The sequence below is a fragment of the Sinocyclocheilus rhinocerous genome, unplaced genomic scaffold (genome assembly GCF_001515625.1).
Source record: "Sinocyclocheilus rhinocerous isolate Xijiao unplaced genomic scaffold, SAMN03320098_v1.1 scaffold549, whole genome shotgun sequence".
In the NCBI taxonomy this organism is placed as follows: Eukaryota; Metazoa; Chordata; class Actinopteri; order Cypriniformes; family Cyprinidae; genus Sinocyclocheilus; species Sinocyclocheilus rhinocerous.
In genome coordinates this window covers 521,014-538,451 of record NW_015664999.1, presented here as the reverse complement: position 1 = coordinate 538,451, position 17,438 = coordinate 521,014, and the positions used below count along the sequence as shown (strand labels likewise).

Below are 17,438 nucleotides of genomic sequence, written 5' to 3'. Positions count from 1 at the left end.
TTAATGTGCTTCTTCTTTTGAGCCACTCCTTTTGCCTTGGCGGTATGTTTCGGGTCATTGTCATGCTGGAAGACCCATCCATGACCCATCTTCAGTGTTCTGGCTGAGGTTCTGCTATATTTTACAGTACATGGCCCTGTCCATTTGCCCCTCAATGCGGTGAAGTCGTCCTGCACCCTTGGCAGAAAAACAGCCCTAAAGCATAATGTTTCCACCACGTGCTTGACTGTAGGGATGGTGTTCTTGGGGTAATTTCTCTCCCTCCAAACACGACGAGTCGAGTTAATGCCAAAGACCTCAATTTTGGTCTCATCTGACCACAGCCTTACCTCTGTGCTTGCCAACAAGGGTTTCTGCACCAAGTAGTAAGTCATGTTTTGCTTGGGGATCAAATACTTATTTCACTCACTGAAATGCAAATCAATCTCTAACCTTTATATAATGTTTTTTTTTCTGGATTTTTTAGTTGATATTCTGTTTCTATCCGTTAAAATAAACCTACCATAAAAATGACAGACCCTTCATTTCTTTGTAAGTGGGCAAACTTACAAAATCAGCAGGGGATCAAATAAATATTTCCCCCACTGTACAATAGATATGAGGGCTAGTTCACCCAAAAATTCACTATAAGATTTGGCCATTATAGTTCCGAAGTGTGGCATCAGACTATTTTTGTAATTTTTACGTGTCTTTGTGAACTATAAGTGCATTTAGACACAATTTTAATGATATATAAATTATTTAATAATATATAAAAATTTCAGTTAAAACTATTTTAATAGTCTGATTAACTTGCAAAAACGGACTTGGTAAATGCAAAAGAGTTGGTAAATGCATAAATGATATTTCCATTCAAAACTGTTCATTTCCATTATTTCCATTCAGCTGTTCATTTGTGTTGTAACTCAGAACTGTTCATGGGAATGTGTTTTTATATATTAGAAAATGTTTTAGTAAAATATGTTTATTTAATGCATATGAATTAGGGCTGCACGATTAATCGAATGCGATTGTCATGCGTATCTTGTCAGTAAAGCCGGTTCTGTGATTAGTAGTAAATCTCCATCACGTGCTTTCAGATGGAGCAGCATTTACTACACAGAGCCGTAGATCACTGACAAGTTACGCAAACAGCTTTCATAATCGCAGACGATTTAATCGCGTGATTATGAAATCGAAGAAATCGTTCTGCGATTATGAAAGCTGTTTGCGTAACTGGTCAGTGATCTACGGCTCTGTGTAGTAAATGCTGCTCCATCTGAAAGCACGTGAAAATACCACATTTAATAACATGTTTTTACTCCAAACTTCAAACGTCAGTCGAGTGTTTGAAATAAATCCTTCTGTAAGATGATGTGGCTTCTTACACAGAATAAGGTACGCAACATATTTCATAGTATTCTAAGCAGTGATAAAGGCTATGTCGATTAGCATTGCATTATTATATACTTTATTATAATAAAAAGTATAATAAGACGAACTCAGATAAACCATATATTGTCGTAGTCGTGTGATTATTAGTCACGTTGAATTAATGGATGCAGTTAAATCTTCTGTTTATTCAGCAACCACTATAGGGATTTCCTGGGTTTCTTCTGCTAGGCGTATTTGGAGTTTCCGCACGAGAGCGCCCTCTGGCCTTCGGATGGAGATCACAGAACCGTGCTTCACTGAAAGATATGCATGACAATCGCAGCTTCTGCCTAATCACGATTTATCGCCTTTGCGACTTAATTTCGATTAATCGTGCTGCCCTAATATGAATGAAAATGAGGAAATATCCTTCTTCCTTGTGTTCATTTATTGAAAAACTATGGAAATCATAAGGGACGCAACAATACAGTTAGCCCACGGTTCAATACATACCTGTTTTTTTAACCATGGTTTTCGGTTCGGTTCGGTTTCACTTGGCAGAGTTTTTTTGCGATTTGTGATTTAAAATGTGATTTTTAAAACAAAAAAAATATATATAATAAACACCAGGTTTGTTGTGCGTGTTTGTGGGGCTGTACGATTTGGCCCAAAATTTTGTGCTTGTATATTAATATGACTAATCATAATTATTAAGATTATTATTATTATTGCTAAATAAAAATATTAAACAAAATAATAAATAGTACTATTGTAATAACACTTATTAACACATTATTTATAAAAAAAAAAAAAAAAGAGTAAGACTCCTGTTAAGACTGTTAAGAAAAACATGGATTATCATGTGTCTACTTCAAATTTCTTTTGAGAGAAGTATTATTTTTTGCTATTTTTACCCAAAATAGGATGGATTGGCCATCATTGAGCGCTGTAAACACATGTAATGTCCGTTTCATTCATACTGGAAGCCGGAGGGTGACTTTGTGCAGAAACTCCACATATGCATCACAGAAGTAATAGAACTGATGACGCTCCAGAAATCCCTAATATGGACAAAGACATCCATCTATCGCTGTAGCTGAATAAAAAGAAGATAGAAACTTTTTGAATGATGAAACATGAAGACAATAAACACTGGACTGTGACAATATATAGTTTATCTGTGTTCTTCAAGCCATCTCGGGTATTTAAATAATAATTAAGTATATTTATAATCCGTTGCTAATCAACATAGCCTTTTTTACAGTATAGAATATATTTTCTTGTCTTATTCTGTGATAAGAAGCCTCATCAGATCACAAAAAAAGAGAAGTTTTTATTTTATACACTTGACTGATGTTGTGGAGTAAAAACATGTTATATTGTTCTCTTTTTTTGGACAACAGGTTTAGAAACGCTTCTCATTACTAGTCTTTACAAGGGAAGATTTTTGGCGTGTGTTACTTTTTCAAATGCACGTTATAAGCGGAAATTATTTATTTATTGCACAAAACCACAATTCACAAGCCCATGTTGAACTGTGGACTTCGTACCAAATGGCTTGATATTATATTGAGATTTGTGGCATCCCTAGAAAAAGCATACCTTTTAAACTAGATTCACATTTCACAATGTATTTTACTTTTTGCATTAAATGTTTGAATAGAAATCTTTTGTAACATTATAAATATCCTTACTGTCACTTTTGTTCAGCAACAGCAAATTACATTTACCAAAAGTATAATTTTCTTTAAAAAAAAAAATAAAAAATTTAAATTAGAAGTTTCAGCAATCATGCGGTAGCCTAAAGGATAACACCGTTTGCATACTTGGGTGAGCTGTCCCTCTAAGGACATAAGTTAATGGAACGCTTCTTTATTTAATGATGATTAGCCAGTCTGATTCAACAGATAATTAAGAACGTAAAGGGTTAGTCTGTGATTTGTGTATTGGTGTTTACTGTTAATGCCCTCTCACCTCAAAGACAGACACTTGGTCTGCAGAGTGAATCAGTGAGACTAATTTTGCATTACCCCTCATTGATGAAATTGCTTCATAAGAGTTGTCACAAAGAACGAACCAACACCAGGAATAATGGTGATGTTGTCGTTGGTCGCCTAAGCATGTGAAGTGGGATGATGCTCATTGTGTTAATGCAACACATGGAGTCATCCTGTCAGAGTCTGGGCTTGCCGCACTGTTCACTGAAGTAGTCCTGCAAACACTTCAAAGGGCATAAAATGATTTGTTTTATGAATTGCCATAGACCTGCATGATCTCCACTGACGGATACTCTCATCGTATGTGTGAGGATTTAATATTCTTATTGTAAGTTCTATGGCAGAGCGAATGGAAACTTTAATGTTAGTTAAAAAAAAAAGTATTTGATCTTTATGGGATCATGCACATCTATAACTAAATGCGACAGTGAATTGTAGTTTATTTGATGCTTATAACATGCTTTTGCAAATACGCAGAGTTTTGTGAAGCCATTCCTGCTGCAGTTTTCAACTTCTCTGTCTCGTACTGAGTCTCAGAACAGTTGGACTGAATCTTTAATCAGCCATAATCTGCCGTTCCTCACTACTTGATCTGTATGATTCTCTGAAGAGCTTTGCAATGGCTGGGATTTATCAGTGTATGCGCAATAAAAAACCCTTCCCCTCTTCAAAACCAGGTTGGTTTGTGCTGTTATCACAACAGTGGCATCAGTGTCTGTGATTGTATATGTGTGTAATCTTGAAATGTTTCCTAATTCACTCAAACTGGCATTGATGGTCATAGTATATTTGGTTGATATCCCAAAATACTATGATGCATTTGAAGGAAAGCTAACATGCACTTAAAATTTTTGCTACGCAAACACTGCTTGCATAGTGACACCAGTCCTGTTAGAAACGCTAAAAGTTGATGCTTTATCACATTCAAATGACAAATCAAGCATTTATGTTTCCCTATATTATTTTCCAAACTCCCTACAATATCTTTGAATGTACAGTGAGTCAAAAAAGTATTTGGACACTTAAATTGTGCTTAAAATGTCTTTGCATTAGAAACAAAATATCAAACAAAGTAGCATCTGCAAACAAATAAAGCTACAAAAAACCTCTATCTTGCTGTGGCTTTCAAACAAATGGTCCTAAGGTAATTGTATTGAATCTACAAAATTCACACAGGCACACCAGCAGAGGAACCGCAGATGTACACTAAAGTTTTAAAATTTAACTAGTCTCTTTATGTTCACCAAGGCTGCATTTATTTGATCAAAAGAGTAAAAACAGTAATATTGTGAAAAATTATTAGTTTAAAATAACTTCTATATTTGAATATATTTTGAAATTGATGGCAAAGCTGAATTTTCAGCATCATTACTCCAGTCTTAAGTGTCACATGATCCATCAGAAATAATTCTAATATGCTGATTTGCTGCTCAAGAAACATTTCCTATTATTATAAAAAAAATATTTTTGGAAATATTCTTTTCAGGAATTTTTCAGAATAAAATAAGAACAACATTTATTTGGAAAATAAATCTTTTGTAAAATTATAAATGTCTTTATTGTCAATCTCAATCAATGTAATGAGTCCTCGGTAAATAAAAGTATTAATTTCTTTCTTTCTTTTTTCTTTTATTTTAATCTTACCGGCCCTTATGAACGAAATTATAGTTCATCCACCATAGATCAGGCAGTTAATCACATTCCACTAATGTTTGACCACCAGAAAACTGTCAAAGTATGTTTTGTCTTCATTTTGAATAGTCTATCAATTGATTTACAGTATCTTTTAAAAACTAACAAGCTTCTTTTCATGAAATGTTTTGCTTGGAAATGTGAATAAGCACATTTCTTTAAGATGACATTTGATTTGATATTTGGTCATTTAATGTAATGACATTTAATACATTTTAAATTATTGTTATTATGTAATTATGATTTCACACATGTGTGAATTAAGTGTTGAAATAGTTTTGAAAAGTGTTGAAATACTTTGCTCACTGTATGACTGAGTACCCACAAACCACTTTCACAAATGCACCTCCATTAAAATCACAGGGTTCACAACCTAATAATTTAAGTATGTTAAAAGGTTTTGATTGTGTTGAATAGGCAGTCGAAATGTTCTGGGACCTGAGGTGTGTCTCAATCTGCTCCCTAGTGTCTCAGTATTTGGTAGATTACAGCCTGAGTTTAAGTTCACAATATTCTCTCTGACATCAAGAAGTTGATCAAGACACAGCCGTGGTCAGTTTGCACTTTGTCGGCGTGTTTCCACATTTGACTAATGACTGTGTTTTTTTGGCTCAGGCCCATGAGGACAGTCAAGAGTATCTGAACCCTCTCCCACACAGAGACACCATGGGATGCTTTCTTCCAGACAACAGCGCCTATGAGCTGTGTACTGTCATAGGTGAGGCCAAGGCTGCACAGCACTAGAACACACATCTCTGTGAGGAGCATCTGTGTTTCCTCCAGCTGATGAGTGTGTGTCTGTCTCTGCTTGTGTAGGTCGAGGTTTGGAGGACTTGATGACAGTGAATCTGGCCAGGTACAAACCCACAGGGGAGTATGTGGCCATCCGGCGCATTGACCTGGATTCCTGTACCAATGACATGGTCAATTACTTACAGGTCAGTTACAGGCTTCTCTCATGACATATAGGGGATGGACAATTCATATGAAAATGTAATTTTATATATATATATATATTAGGGATGTCAACGATTAATCGATGATCGATTAATTGTCGATAAGAGATGCAATCGATTAAAGCTATCGATGGTCGATTAAGTTAAATTTTAGAACTATCCCTAATATATATATATATATATATATATATATAATTATTATTTTTATTTTTTTATTTTTTTTTATAATTATATTAGTAATTATTCAAATAAAATAATTCAAAATATCAAATAATTATAATCAATATAACAGTTTGACCCACAAGTGAAATTAATATTTTGTTTTATTCACAAACTTTACATCACCAATAACTGTTTCATAATAAGCTGATTTTAACAACATAAGCCTTTCTTTTGGATAGATAGATAGATAGATGGATGGATGGATGGATAGATAGAGAGAGGGATAGAGAGAGATTTAGTACAGTGTTATTTTACTATTTAGTATTTATATACACTGTAGCATACTATTATAGTATTTATTATTTTTTAATTACCTTTTATTTTTATATTTTCAGTTTCCATTTTTATCATAGTTTAAGAAATAGTTTTAGTATAGTTTTTATAGTTTTAGTTAAGAATAACAACACTGATTCAGTGTGAAAGTGTATTTCAATTTGTGTTTTGAGTAATTTAGTGTTTTTATTAGTTGACATTGGTGCAAAACAAATACTTAACTAGTCAATTAGTCGTGCATATCGCTAGCATATATACATAAGCATTGCATCCACTTTCTCTGTTTTTCTAAAGGGAGAACTTCATGTGTCTAAGCTGTTCCACCACCCCTGTATCCTCCCATACAAGAGTGTCTTCATCGCTGAGAATGAACTGTGGGTGATCACACCCTTCATGGCCTACGGTTAGCGGAGACATTCTGTATCACCCATATCAAGTCCAAACTGCTCATATTACCAGTTGTAAATGTGTTTTGCTTACCGATCCTTTGTGTTTCACTTCTCCATCAGGATCAGCACGAGACTTGATCAGTACACATTTTACTGATGGTTTGAGTGAGCAGACAATTGCCTACATCCTGCTGGGTGTGCTGAGAGCGCTGGAGTACATACATCAGATGGGCTACGTTCACCGGTGAGGAACACATATACACTCATGATTTGTTGTTGTTGTTATTATTAGTCAAACAGGTTAATAATTCAACAACCACACCAGACTGTCAGCCTGATGTCTTTAATGTAGGTGTTGCAAGAATATTGAAGTATTTTTTATCATCTCAATTTGTGTCTATAGTAGTGTGAAGGCAAGCCACATCCTGATTTCAGCAGATGGACAGGTGTATCTGTCCGGTCTTCGGAGTATCTTCAGCCTGATCCGTCACGGTCAGAGAGCACGTGTTGTACACGATTTTCCCCAGTACAGTGTTAAAGTACTACCTTGGCTCAGTCCAGAGGTTCTGCAGCAAGTATGTTTGAAATATACCTCCGATCTCAAGTTTTTTTTAAATAAAAATAAGAAATGTTTTTTTGAGCAGCAAATCAACATATTAGAATGATTTCTGAAGGATCATGTGACACTGAAGGCTGGAGTAATGGCTACTGAAATTCAGCTTTGCCATCACAGGAATAAATTACATTTTCAAATATATTCCAATAGAAAATGATTACTATTAAATTGTAATAATATTTCATAACATTTTTGCTCAAATAAATGCAGCCTTCATAAGCATAAGAGACTTTTTTTTTTTTAACATTCAAAAATCTTACTGACCCCAAACTTTTAAACAGTACTGTATACTGTCTATATATTACATTGGAAATTATATTATACATATGTATATTTTAGAATCTTCAGGGATATGACTTCCGCTCAGACATTTACAGTTTGGGCATCACTGCATGTGAGCTAGCTAATGGACACGTGCCCTTCAAAGACATGCCTGCTACACAGGTGAGGCAAACACTTGCTTTTTTATCAATCTCTTTTTGCTTTCCCTCCTTTTTATCTTTCATTTAACTTGATAAACTGTCCCTTTGCCTGTATCAGATGTTGTTAGAGAAGTTGAACGGTACAGTCCCCTGCCTGCTGGACACCACCACCATCCCCCCTGAAGAACTGAGCATGAAACCGTCTCGCTCTGGGGCCGACTCTGGGATCTGCGAGGGCCCCGGCGCCGGTGGAGCTCGCCACACAAACGGAGAACCCTCATCCTCCTCCGGTGGAAACCCGTACAGCCGAACATTCAGTTCTCACTTTCATGCCTTCGTGGAACTTTGTCTACAGAGAGATCCTGAGAAAAGGTAAATAACACTCTACTCTTTGTGATTTATATCTATGTTTAAAGAAATAATTCCAAATTCTGTCATTTACTCACTATGGCATCGTTCCAAACCTATATGATTTTCATTGTTTTGTGGAACACAAAAAGAGAAAGTTTAGGAACGGACTGACCACTCATTACTTTATAATGAAAGTGAATGGGGATCAAGGCTGCTGAGCTTCAAGCTATAAATAACTATAGCATAAAAAGTTTCACAAAAGTAATGTATACTTTAATTCCTTGTTTGTTTTGAAAGTAACGTATACTTTTGTGATGTAATAGACGAAATGTATGTTGTTATGTCTTCCCACAGACCCTCTGCCAGCTCTCTGATAGGCCATTCCTTCTTCAAACAGGTGAGTCTTACCTTCTTCAGAGGAAATATCTGACAAAGTGGCAAGAAAAAGTATGTGAAAGTGTTATTCATTAATTGGTCATAAAATGTCATCTGGTCTCCATCAAAAACACAAGTATAGACAAACAAAACGTGCTTAAGCTAACAACACAACAGCACATCCCATTAAACATTAACAGTGCTGTGAAAAAAAGTAAGTGAACTTTACCTTGTAGTCAGTATCTGAATGATCAACAGTTTATTTTGGTGAGTTTCATGAGTTCCTTGTTTGATCTGAACAACATTCGTTGATCATCCAGGTAATGACAACATGGTAAAGTTCACCTTTTCACATGTTTTTCACAGCACTGTGAATGTTTAATGGGATGTGATCAATAAAAACACATATTGCGATATTGACAAAGTTATTGAATTAAACTGAGACACTAATAGTGACACTATTGTCTTCTGTAGAGTTGCTTTAAAGCTGAAATTGAATGTTTTGTAACTGATTAATTTTATAACATTTAACTGTTATTTTCCCATTTATTAATGTGAAGCCGATTTGAAACAATCTGCATCGTATAAAGCTCTATATCAATAAATGCGACTTGACTCAATGTATTGTTGTGGTCTATATAACGTTTTAACATTGTAGATCAAGCGCAGACCATCCGAGGCTCTTCCTGAGCTTCTGCGTCCAGCTTCTCCAATCAGCAGCTTAGACTGCATGCAGCCTCAGGATTCGCCCACTGGACTGGCCAGTCTGGAGTCTGATCTCAGCCAGCTGGATGTGGATGACTGGGACTTTTGACATTAAACAGATGAGAAATGAAGAGATGATGGATTGGATGGAAAGGGTGATTTTGAGGGTGAAAATAAACTGAATGATTTTGTTGTTTTTGTTGTGTTTTAAGGGAGAAAAAGGGAAGGCTGGTGCTATGTGAATGTGAGCTTCAAAGATGTTACAAGAGACTCTGGAATGTTTCTTGTTGTCTTTTGTGATTTGTGTATATCACTGAAACTACAAGGATAGACTATTAAACGAGAAATGAAAAACCAGCAGCCGTCATAGCCTTGCTAATGCATTCAGAAGCATGAACTGAAGCAAATTCTTACAGACTGGCCATGTGACAATGGTGATCACTTGAGGCTACAAAAAACCTGTTCTATGCGTTTGACCTGAACTAATGACACTCTATGAATGTCTACCAGCTTACAGCAACACACAGGTTCACAGTTGAATTCCCATGTCTCCTAGCATATTTGTCCAATGAAGCAGAAAGATCTGTCAGTAAAGTCAACCTAAGCGAAGCAGTATTCAAAATATGGATGGATTGTGGGGATTAAAACTATCACCGTCTCAGAGTTTCTTCCCCCGACATAAATGTTGACGCCACCAGAAATATGTTAGAGGACAAAATTTAGTTTTTGCCTGCTCTCTGGTGTAGTTATTACTTTTAAAATATTAGTTGCATTTCTGCTGAGATTCATTTCTGTTCTTGGCATGTGTTACAGAAGGAAGTACTTCAAAGGACCGTCTGTGTATTTTCAGCATATTTACCTCTTGGTGAAATGGAATAAATGTTGCAACAGCACAAATGTCAACCCTTGTTTGCTGTTTTTACCAATGTTGTTTGATACATTACACCCCATTTTGGAAAAACAACTTCTACAATAATGATTTCTCTATATAATATTCAGTTTATAATAGGGAATGCACTGATCAATTTTACAAATAAGCTGGTAATTATTTTTTGTTATGGCCGACAACCAATCAATGACAGACATTAAAATTCTATACTGTTTTGCCGAAATTATATAAAAAAGGTAAAAATAAATCAATTTTAAATTCTAAGCATTTAGCCATCACATTATAATATACAGTATAAAATTTTTGAGATATGCTTAAGATTATATTTAACCATGTTTTTAAAGATCAACTTTACCTTTGCCATCATCTAACAATAATCACTTAACCTGAATGTAAAAATAGGGTAAATGAGCATGAACAATGAAATATCCATTATCAGCTGATGGTGATAAACTACAAAGCATCTAAAGGCCTCTCCGAGATAAATATATTGATTACTAGATTGACATTCACACCGACCACACCACACTGGTATGTCATCTGTAATCTTTAAATGCTCGAGTTCTTCAATGCCAGGTGGATTCTGATTGGCTGTCAATAATTTTTAGCCTTCATCAGCTGAAATTAATTACAATGATATTGTTCCTTTGTGTCATTATCGTTATAGTTGTTATGTGGGTTTTTCTGTTCTCATAGAATTATTAAAAACTAATATTATTGAAACATCCGCTATAAATCTTATCCTGGGAGATTTCTTAAACGTTCTACAAAAAAAAAATGTATGTTTATTTCAGACGTTTTGAACATTTACAACTCCGAGGGAATCTGAATGACAGAAGTAAAACAGAAGGGGAGGCGGTGTGGTTCTAGTCGTCCTCATCTGAGGGAGGCTGGTCAGCGGCTGCCTGCTGTTTCTGCATCTTAGCCATGAGCTCTGAGGGGGAAAATACACTAAAAATAAGTTTCTTATTCTTCATTTCATATTATATATGATATTGGTGAGTGAAAGCATCAGGGGTCTATGAATTATCCTCAACTTTTGACCAGCTGACCAAACCTGTTCCAGTTATTTGTGATTAATTCAAAAAGAATTTTCCACCTCAAACTACACAACGTTTCAAAAGTGGGGGTCAGTAAGATTTTTTTTATTTATGTTTTTGAAATAATGTTTGTGGAAACCATGATACATTTTTCCAGGAACATTATAAATGTCTTTAATGTTAGTTCTGATCAATTTAATGCATCCTTGCTTGAATAAAGGTATTAATTTCTTTCCAAAAAAATCGAACCGACCCCAAACCTTTGAACGGTAGTGTATGTTGTGTTCAATTAAAGGTTTTCTAAATAGATAAGCACCTTTGGCAGGGTTGAAGACGCCATTGGTCTGCTGGTTACAAACGTAACAGCGCTTAGATTTGCGGTAGTGCTGGAGAGCACAGGCCTCGCAGAAGTAGTGCCGGCACCTGGAAAACAAAGACATTATACTTCTGAATTGAGAATGACATACTAGCCTACAGTCAAATATGTGACAACGACATGCAAACACAATGTCAAATGATTTAGATATGATGTATAGTGGCTGAAGCAAAATAATGTGGATTTGTGCTGTGGTAAGAGGAGGGAATAGTATTTGCAATTCCAACTGACCATGGCTTAATGTAGCACTCACTTTGTAATAATGGGGTTTTTAAACGAATCTCTACAAATGAAACACTTGAAAGGAAGATCTTCTTCATCGCTGCTCACTTCATAGTTCTCCTCATCTGTGAGATAACCAATATGTCAGAAAGCAAAACAAAAGAAACTAAATGTTTTCAAAGACCTGTAACTAAAGATGGCTCACCGTTTGCCCCATATCGTCCTTCGTCAAGCTCTCGCTCAATCTGCCAGCCGTGCTTATAGTCTGAGCGGTCATGAAGAAACTTACAGCTGTCTGAGAATTTAAAAAAAAACATGTTTGTTCCTGCCATGGGTGTTCACATGAACCTCAAAAGAATGACAAAAATAGAGAGGAAAACTGTTGCCTGCTCACCTCCAAACCCACAGAAGCCAGTCTCTTTATAGTCTTTGCAAATGTCAGGCTGGTAATCCCACCGTACTGTGGCCCTCAGGTGCTCAGGCGCTCTGATTGGTCCTTTCCTATCACGTACAAGACATTATGGATCAGTTAAACATTGTGTGTCCTCAAAAACAGATTTTTGAGTCACAGCGGCTCATTTATACTGACTCACCTGACCATACCAGAGGAAGCGTTGCCCATGGTGGAGTCTTTGGGTTTAATGTATTTGTGGTAGTTGTTGATGCCGCGATAAATTTTATCGTCTTCTTTACCAGAGAGCTCCTAGAAATAAAATACAGGCATGCCACTGAATGAAGAGATTGTGATTATTGTGGCCACCCAAACAATATCAATAACTGTATATCTTAAAAGTCAGCATGAAAATGAAATTCACCTATTTTCTAAGTGCATCTTAATGATTTTACTGTGAACTTTCTATGTATGTTTCTTTTTTTTTCTTTTTTACCATAATTTTAAATTAAAATGTAATAACTTCCAGTGGAACGATTGACTTTTCCAATCATTTAGTACTGTAAAGCTGTTTAGATGCAATCTGCATTGTAAAGCGCACTATACAAATACATTTGAATTTACAATAATGGTGCTGGTTATTGCTGTTCATCGTACCTCCTGAATCTTCTGGCTGCGCTCAAAAATGGCCTGAGCATCTTTGTCCCTCTCTGTGTCCAACTCATAAAGAGCAGTGGCTCCCATGTCATCTGGTCCCTCTGGTTTCTGCAACAAACACAGTAATACGCTGAATTACAAGAATCAGTAGCTCTAGTCAAAGTTAGCATTTTCACAAGCAGCAGAAATGTAAAATCACAAGTCGTAATGAATTAAGAATAATTCATTTAAGGTTTGCTATATTATAAATCATTTCATCATACATAAATCTAACACACTCACCGCTGACCGAGTCGACCTGTAAGAGACGGTGACATTCTTGTCTTCTTTCTCCTCTTCACTTTCGCTTGATGAGACTTCTTCCCTCTCCACTTTCTTTGTCTATAAGGAGGGGTGTGCAGCAAATGACTGGTGGTTATGACTTCAGTGTAAACAACAGCTTCGTAAAAGACAAATAATGCAGATTTCATGTAACACATGAAGTGCCGACATACTTTCTGAATCATGGGGTTCGCAACAGCAGCTTTCTTCTTTCTGACCACAGCACTGCCCTCCTCGCCGCTACTTCTGTCTGATGAACAAACACACATAACGTTACTGATTTAATACACTGTGAGCTGCACAAATGTGTTGAACGGGAACATTGACTAAACGTACGGACTACATAACACTGCCCAGTCCAAACATGCATTACTGAGCACCCATGAAAAATAAATAATAAGAAAAATACCTTTATCGCTATCACTTGCATTTCTTTTCCGTGCAGAAAATATCTTGTTTGATTTCTTAAAAAGAAACTTGCAGGTTGTTTTTGGCTCTTCGGACTCCGCCATCTTTAACTACGAAAACAAACCATAGAGTAAATATGAGGAACTGCGGGTATAGTGCCTCTTGTGTTTGGGAGGAATTGTAGGATAAGTGGACGTGCATAGGGGTGTATTGTTATTAATATTTCATATTTTACTATTACTACAAATATGTATTTAATCATTTTCAGACCAATTTTGGAGGCAGGCATAACACACGATGAATGGTGGCTCATTTTGTTGATATATTAAAACAGAACAACCTTGGGAAGCCCTTGGCAACAATAACATTTTAAAAATGTTAATGCTTCTACATTTTATATCGGGGTTTTAGACATTCTCAATGTGCATCTACATGTGTAAAATAAAAAAAAGTAAATAAATAAATTTTTTGAACGTTACATTACGATTTTTTCCCTTATGCATAGGTTTTAGGGATTTGAAGATGGTCACCTTCTGGAAATGCAGTTTTGAATCTAGTCAAAGCTTTTATGTTGCAATACTTAACCACGCCCCTAACGTAAAGCTCCACTAGACGAGTACAAACGTCGTAAAATACCAGAATAGTTTACGGCCTCGCGCCATTTTAAGAAAGGAACGGCTCGTTCAGCTTGGTGGGGATACACGTTGGGTATTGTGTGGACCGAAATACATACAAAATACTTACGATTGTTTAAGAAGTCCACGCGCGAAGATTTCCTACAGACAAACACAGAGGGGGTTTTGCGCTAAAATCGGAGGTTTCGTCGGAACCGAATGAGAAGCTGAGGTAATTGGCTGTGGGAGGCCGCCTGTGGAAATGTTGGCGATCTCTGGTCTGATCAGTAACGTTAGAGTTTGAGAGCATTGAGTTTTGGTTTACACGTGTGTTACAAACCTGCACTTCCATTACTCGTGTGCATCGTTTCGGTTTGTTTATTATATCAAGCTTAATAGTGAAAATGCTGGTTATTTAATCAATAATGTAATTCGAGTATAGTATTTGTTTGCACGAAGCTAACCGAGGTAACTTAGCAGGCACTGCTAGCTGCTAACATACCGAAAATCGTTTAGGGGGTGTTTCTTTACTGATGCAGATACTGGAAAATGCTTGAAAACCTGAAAACACTAACGTTACGTTTACGAATGTCGATATGTCAGAAACTGAAATCTCTTATTAATCAATTAACCACAGTAACTGCACAGATCTGGTGTTTGGGGCGTATGTTAAAAGTTATGGATGAATCAATTATAATTGCTCTTTCCTAGGTGAACAATGACTCAGTTTCTTCCCCCGAACCTGTTGGCATTGTTTGCCCCGCGGGACCCGATACCGTTCCTGACCCAGCTGGAGAAACTTCCCCATGAGAAACATCACAACCAGCCGTACTGCGGGATTGCCCCTTTCATCCGGCATTTTGAGGTGCTTTTGCCATATTTTATGTAAACTGTCATTTTACATTTTATGGAATTTTTTGAAAGACTTGCACATAAAGATTACACATCAAGTGTTCGATCAGAAAATGGTTGCATGCATGATGCAAATTACGAAAGATATTTTGAAAAGTGTTATGTGATACTGTTATATAATGATGTGTTACTCACTGTTGGTTAGGACCCCAGAGATGCGCCACCACCCACAAGAGCAGAGATGCGGGAGGAAAGGTTGGAGAGAAAGGTGAGCTAGTCTTGACTGAATTGAGTTTCTGTGGGAAGTTTAATCATGGTTTCTAATGCTGAATTCTTATAGCTTGTTGACAGATATTTATTCAGTGGGATTATGATAGAAGATAGAACAGAACAGATTATGTAATAAATCTGATATATTAAAGTGACTCTGTGAGTAGTCTTTTTAGTACACTTAATTGTGGGCAGTTTTCATGTGTTCCTTGAAAATGAGAACATAGGAGATTTTCTCATGGGAACTTGTTTTTGTTTGTAATATTGTCCATTGTGATTTGAATTGCAGAGAAGGGAGAAGATGGAAAGGAGGCAAGTTGTGGTGGAAACAGAACTGAAACTATGTAAGTATCTGAACCCATTACAGTGTTTCCCACAGGATTTTGTGAGACTGTTGGGTGGACCTCGGACCCTCTAGTTCACAATAAAGCTGTTCATAAAGTTTTGTTTTGAACTTGTATTCAAGTATAAAGAAATACAGTCAGTTCCCTTCAGAAATGCATTCATATAAATCCCCACCCCAGTATTTACAGTGGTGTGAAAAAGTGTTGGCCCCCTTCCTGATTTCTTATTTGTTTGCATGTTTGTCACACTTTAATGTTTCAGATCATCAAACAAATTTAAATATTAGTAAAAGATAAAAATTCCTCCACAGCGCTGTAACAGACTCATTGCAAGTTATCGCAAACGCTTGATTGCAGTTGTTGCTGCTAAAGGTGGCCTAACCAGTTATTAGGTTTAGGGGGCATACACTTTTTCACACAGGGCCATGTAGTTTTGGGTTTTGTTTTCCCTTAATAATAAAAACCTTCATTTAAAAACTGCATGTTGTGTTTACTTGTGTTATCTTTGACTAATATTTAAATTTGTTTGATGATCTGAAACATTAAAGTGTGACAAACATGCAAAAAAATAAGAAATCAGGAAGGGGGCCAACACTTTTTCACACCACTGTATATCTTTCTTTCAATATTTTGAGCATCGCGAACAGTGGGCTTGTTGTGCCTGTACATTTTTTCAGGCCCTGCTTGCAAGAGATAAACCCTTGAGCTTTTATTTTGATGGAAACTGTAGCTGAGCTTTTATTTTGTAGGAAAACTCCAGCTTCTGTGAAAACAGGTTTACAATCACGTCTCATTACAAATTTTGTGAAATACTGTAATCATCTGCCCACTAAAATTATGCAAATGTGAAAACAAAGTAAATGGTGCTGCTCCATTCCCAGACGTGCGCTAAACTCACAGCACATGCAAAAATAGTTCACTGCATTTACTGTGAACTGAGCCGCTCTGAGACTTGAAAACACCAGATCCCGTGAAGTGTGCACTTTGCTTTGAAATGCGTAGTGCAAACCGTTTCATAAGGGGATCAAGCCATATTGCTTAAGCTTTCGGTTTGTTTGTTTGACATCTGTAGTGCTGGGCGGTATACCGGTTCATACCGAATACCGGTGTTTATTTTTGTTATGATATGAATTTTTTAAATACTGCAATACACGGTGTATGTCGTTTAAACAACGTTCGGAACGCGACACTGTTTGAAAGGGGTCTCTTTTCACTGTTGCACTGTGGTGAGGGAACAGCTGTATGTGTTACTAAGCGTGAAAGTTCCGAAACTGAAGCTGTAGAACTAATAGAACGTGATGACACCGAAGAACTCATCCACAATATCCACATTGACCGCCACAAATATCCACCACCCCCTGCCATCAGCTCCCGCGTCTCACACACACGAGCGCGACTTTAGCACTAGATTTAGCAACTTTCAGACCCTTTTAGCGGCTTTTTTCATAGAATATTCATACTGACAAACCTAGCGACTTTTTTTGGATAAACCTTAGCTATGGTTCAGTTGGAAGATTTCCCGCGAAAGTGAGGTCTTACTTTCCCGGAGAAGTGTCACCTCTCTCGGCGTCTGTTCTGTGCAGTGAGCGGCAGAGAAGCACCGCAGCCGACTCCTCAATAAATGAGTACAAAACAGCGTTTCCTAGCACCTGTCGCTTACTGATTGTTTGGAATTATAAATATGAGCGTAGTTCGCCTGTTAA

At 36.6% G+C, this 17,438-nt stretch overlaps 3 protein-coding genes across 3 annotated transcripts in view; 2 read left to right on the top strand and 1 right to left on the bottom strand.

The window, feature by feature from the left end:
* Nucleotides 1-10,305, top strand: part of LOC107730762 (STE20-related kinase adapter protein alpha-like) — a 15,253-nt gene extending 4,948 nt beyond the window's left edge. Inside the window, exons 4-12 of the mRNA XM_016541693.1 lie at nt 5,658-5,760; nt 5,859-5,980; nt 6,788-6,896; nt 7,003-7,126; nt 7,286-7,457; nt 7,838-7,942; nt 8,039-8,292; nt 8,626-8,668; nt 9,305-10,305. Of these exons, the coding sequence (XP_016397179.1) occupies nt 5,709-5,760; nt 5,859-5,980; nt 6,788-6,896; nt 7,003-7,126; nt 7,286-7,457; nt 7,838-7,942; nt 8,039-8,292; nt 8,626-8,668; nt 9,305-9,460 (1,137 nt within the window). The 5' untranslated portion in view covers nt 5,658-5,708 and the 3' untranslated portion in view covers nt 9,461-10,305. The remainder of the gene's footprint in view (nt 1-5,657; nt 5,761-5,858; nt 5,981-6,787; nt 6,897-7,002; nt 7,127-7,285; nt 7,458-7,837; nt 7,943-8,038; nt 8,293-8,625; nt 8,669-9,304) is intronic.
* Nucleotides 10,306-10,663: 358 nt separating this feature from the next.
* On the bottom strand, nt 10,664-13,815 carry LOC107730740 (RING finger protein 113A-like). Its single transcript, XM_016541648.1, has 10 exons — nt 13,657-13,815; nt 13,421-13,497; nt 13,209-13,307; nt 12,927-13,034; nt 12,472-12,581; nt 12,273-12,379; nt 12,084-12,173; nt 11,910-12,003; nt 11,597-11,703; nt 10,664-11,174 (listed from the first exon to the last, which is right to left on the bottom strand). The coding sequence occupies exons 1-10, from the start codon at nt 13,757-13,759 to the stop codon at nt 11,107-11,109; spliced, it is 963 nt and encodes a 320-aa protein (XP_016397134.1). The 5' UTR covers nt 13,760-13,815; the 3' UTR covers nt 10,664-11,106.
* A 497-nt stretch (nt 13,816-14,312) lies between these two features.
* The window catches only part of LOC107730757 (U1 small nuclear ribonucleoprotein 70 kDa-like), a 20,467-nt gene continuing 17,341 nt past the window's right edge, over nt 14,313-17,438 (top strand). Inside the window, exons 1-4 of the mRNA XM_016541682.1 lie at nt 14,313-14,501; nt 14,981-15,134; nt 15,327-15,389; nt 15,681-15,735. Coding sequence (XP_016397168.1) covers nt 14,988-15,134; nt 15,327-15,389; nt 15,681-15,735 — 265 coding nt within the window. The 5' untranslated portion in view covers nt 14,313-14,501; nt 14,981-14,987. The remainder of the gene's footprint in view (nt 14,502-14,980; nt 15,135-15,326; nt 15,390-15,680; nt 15,736-17,438) is intronic.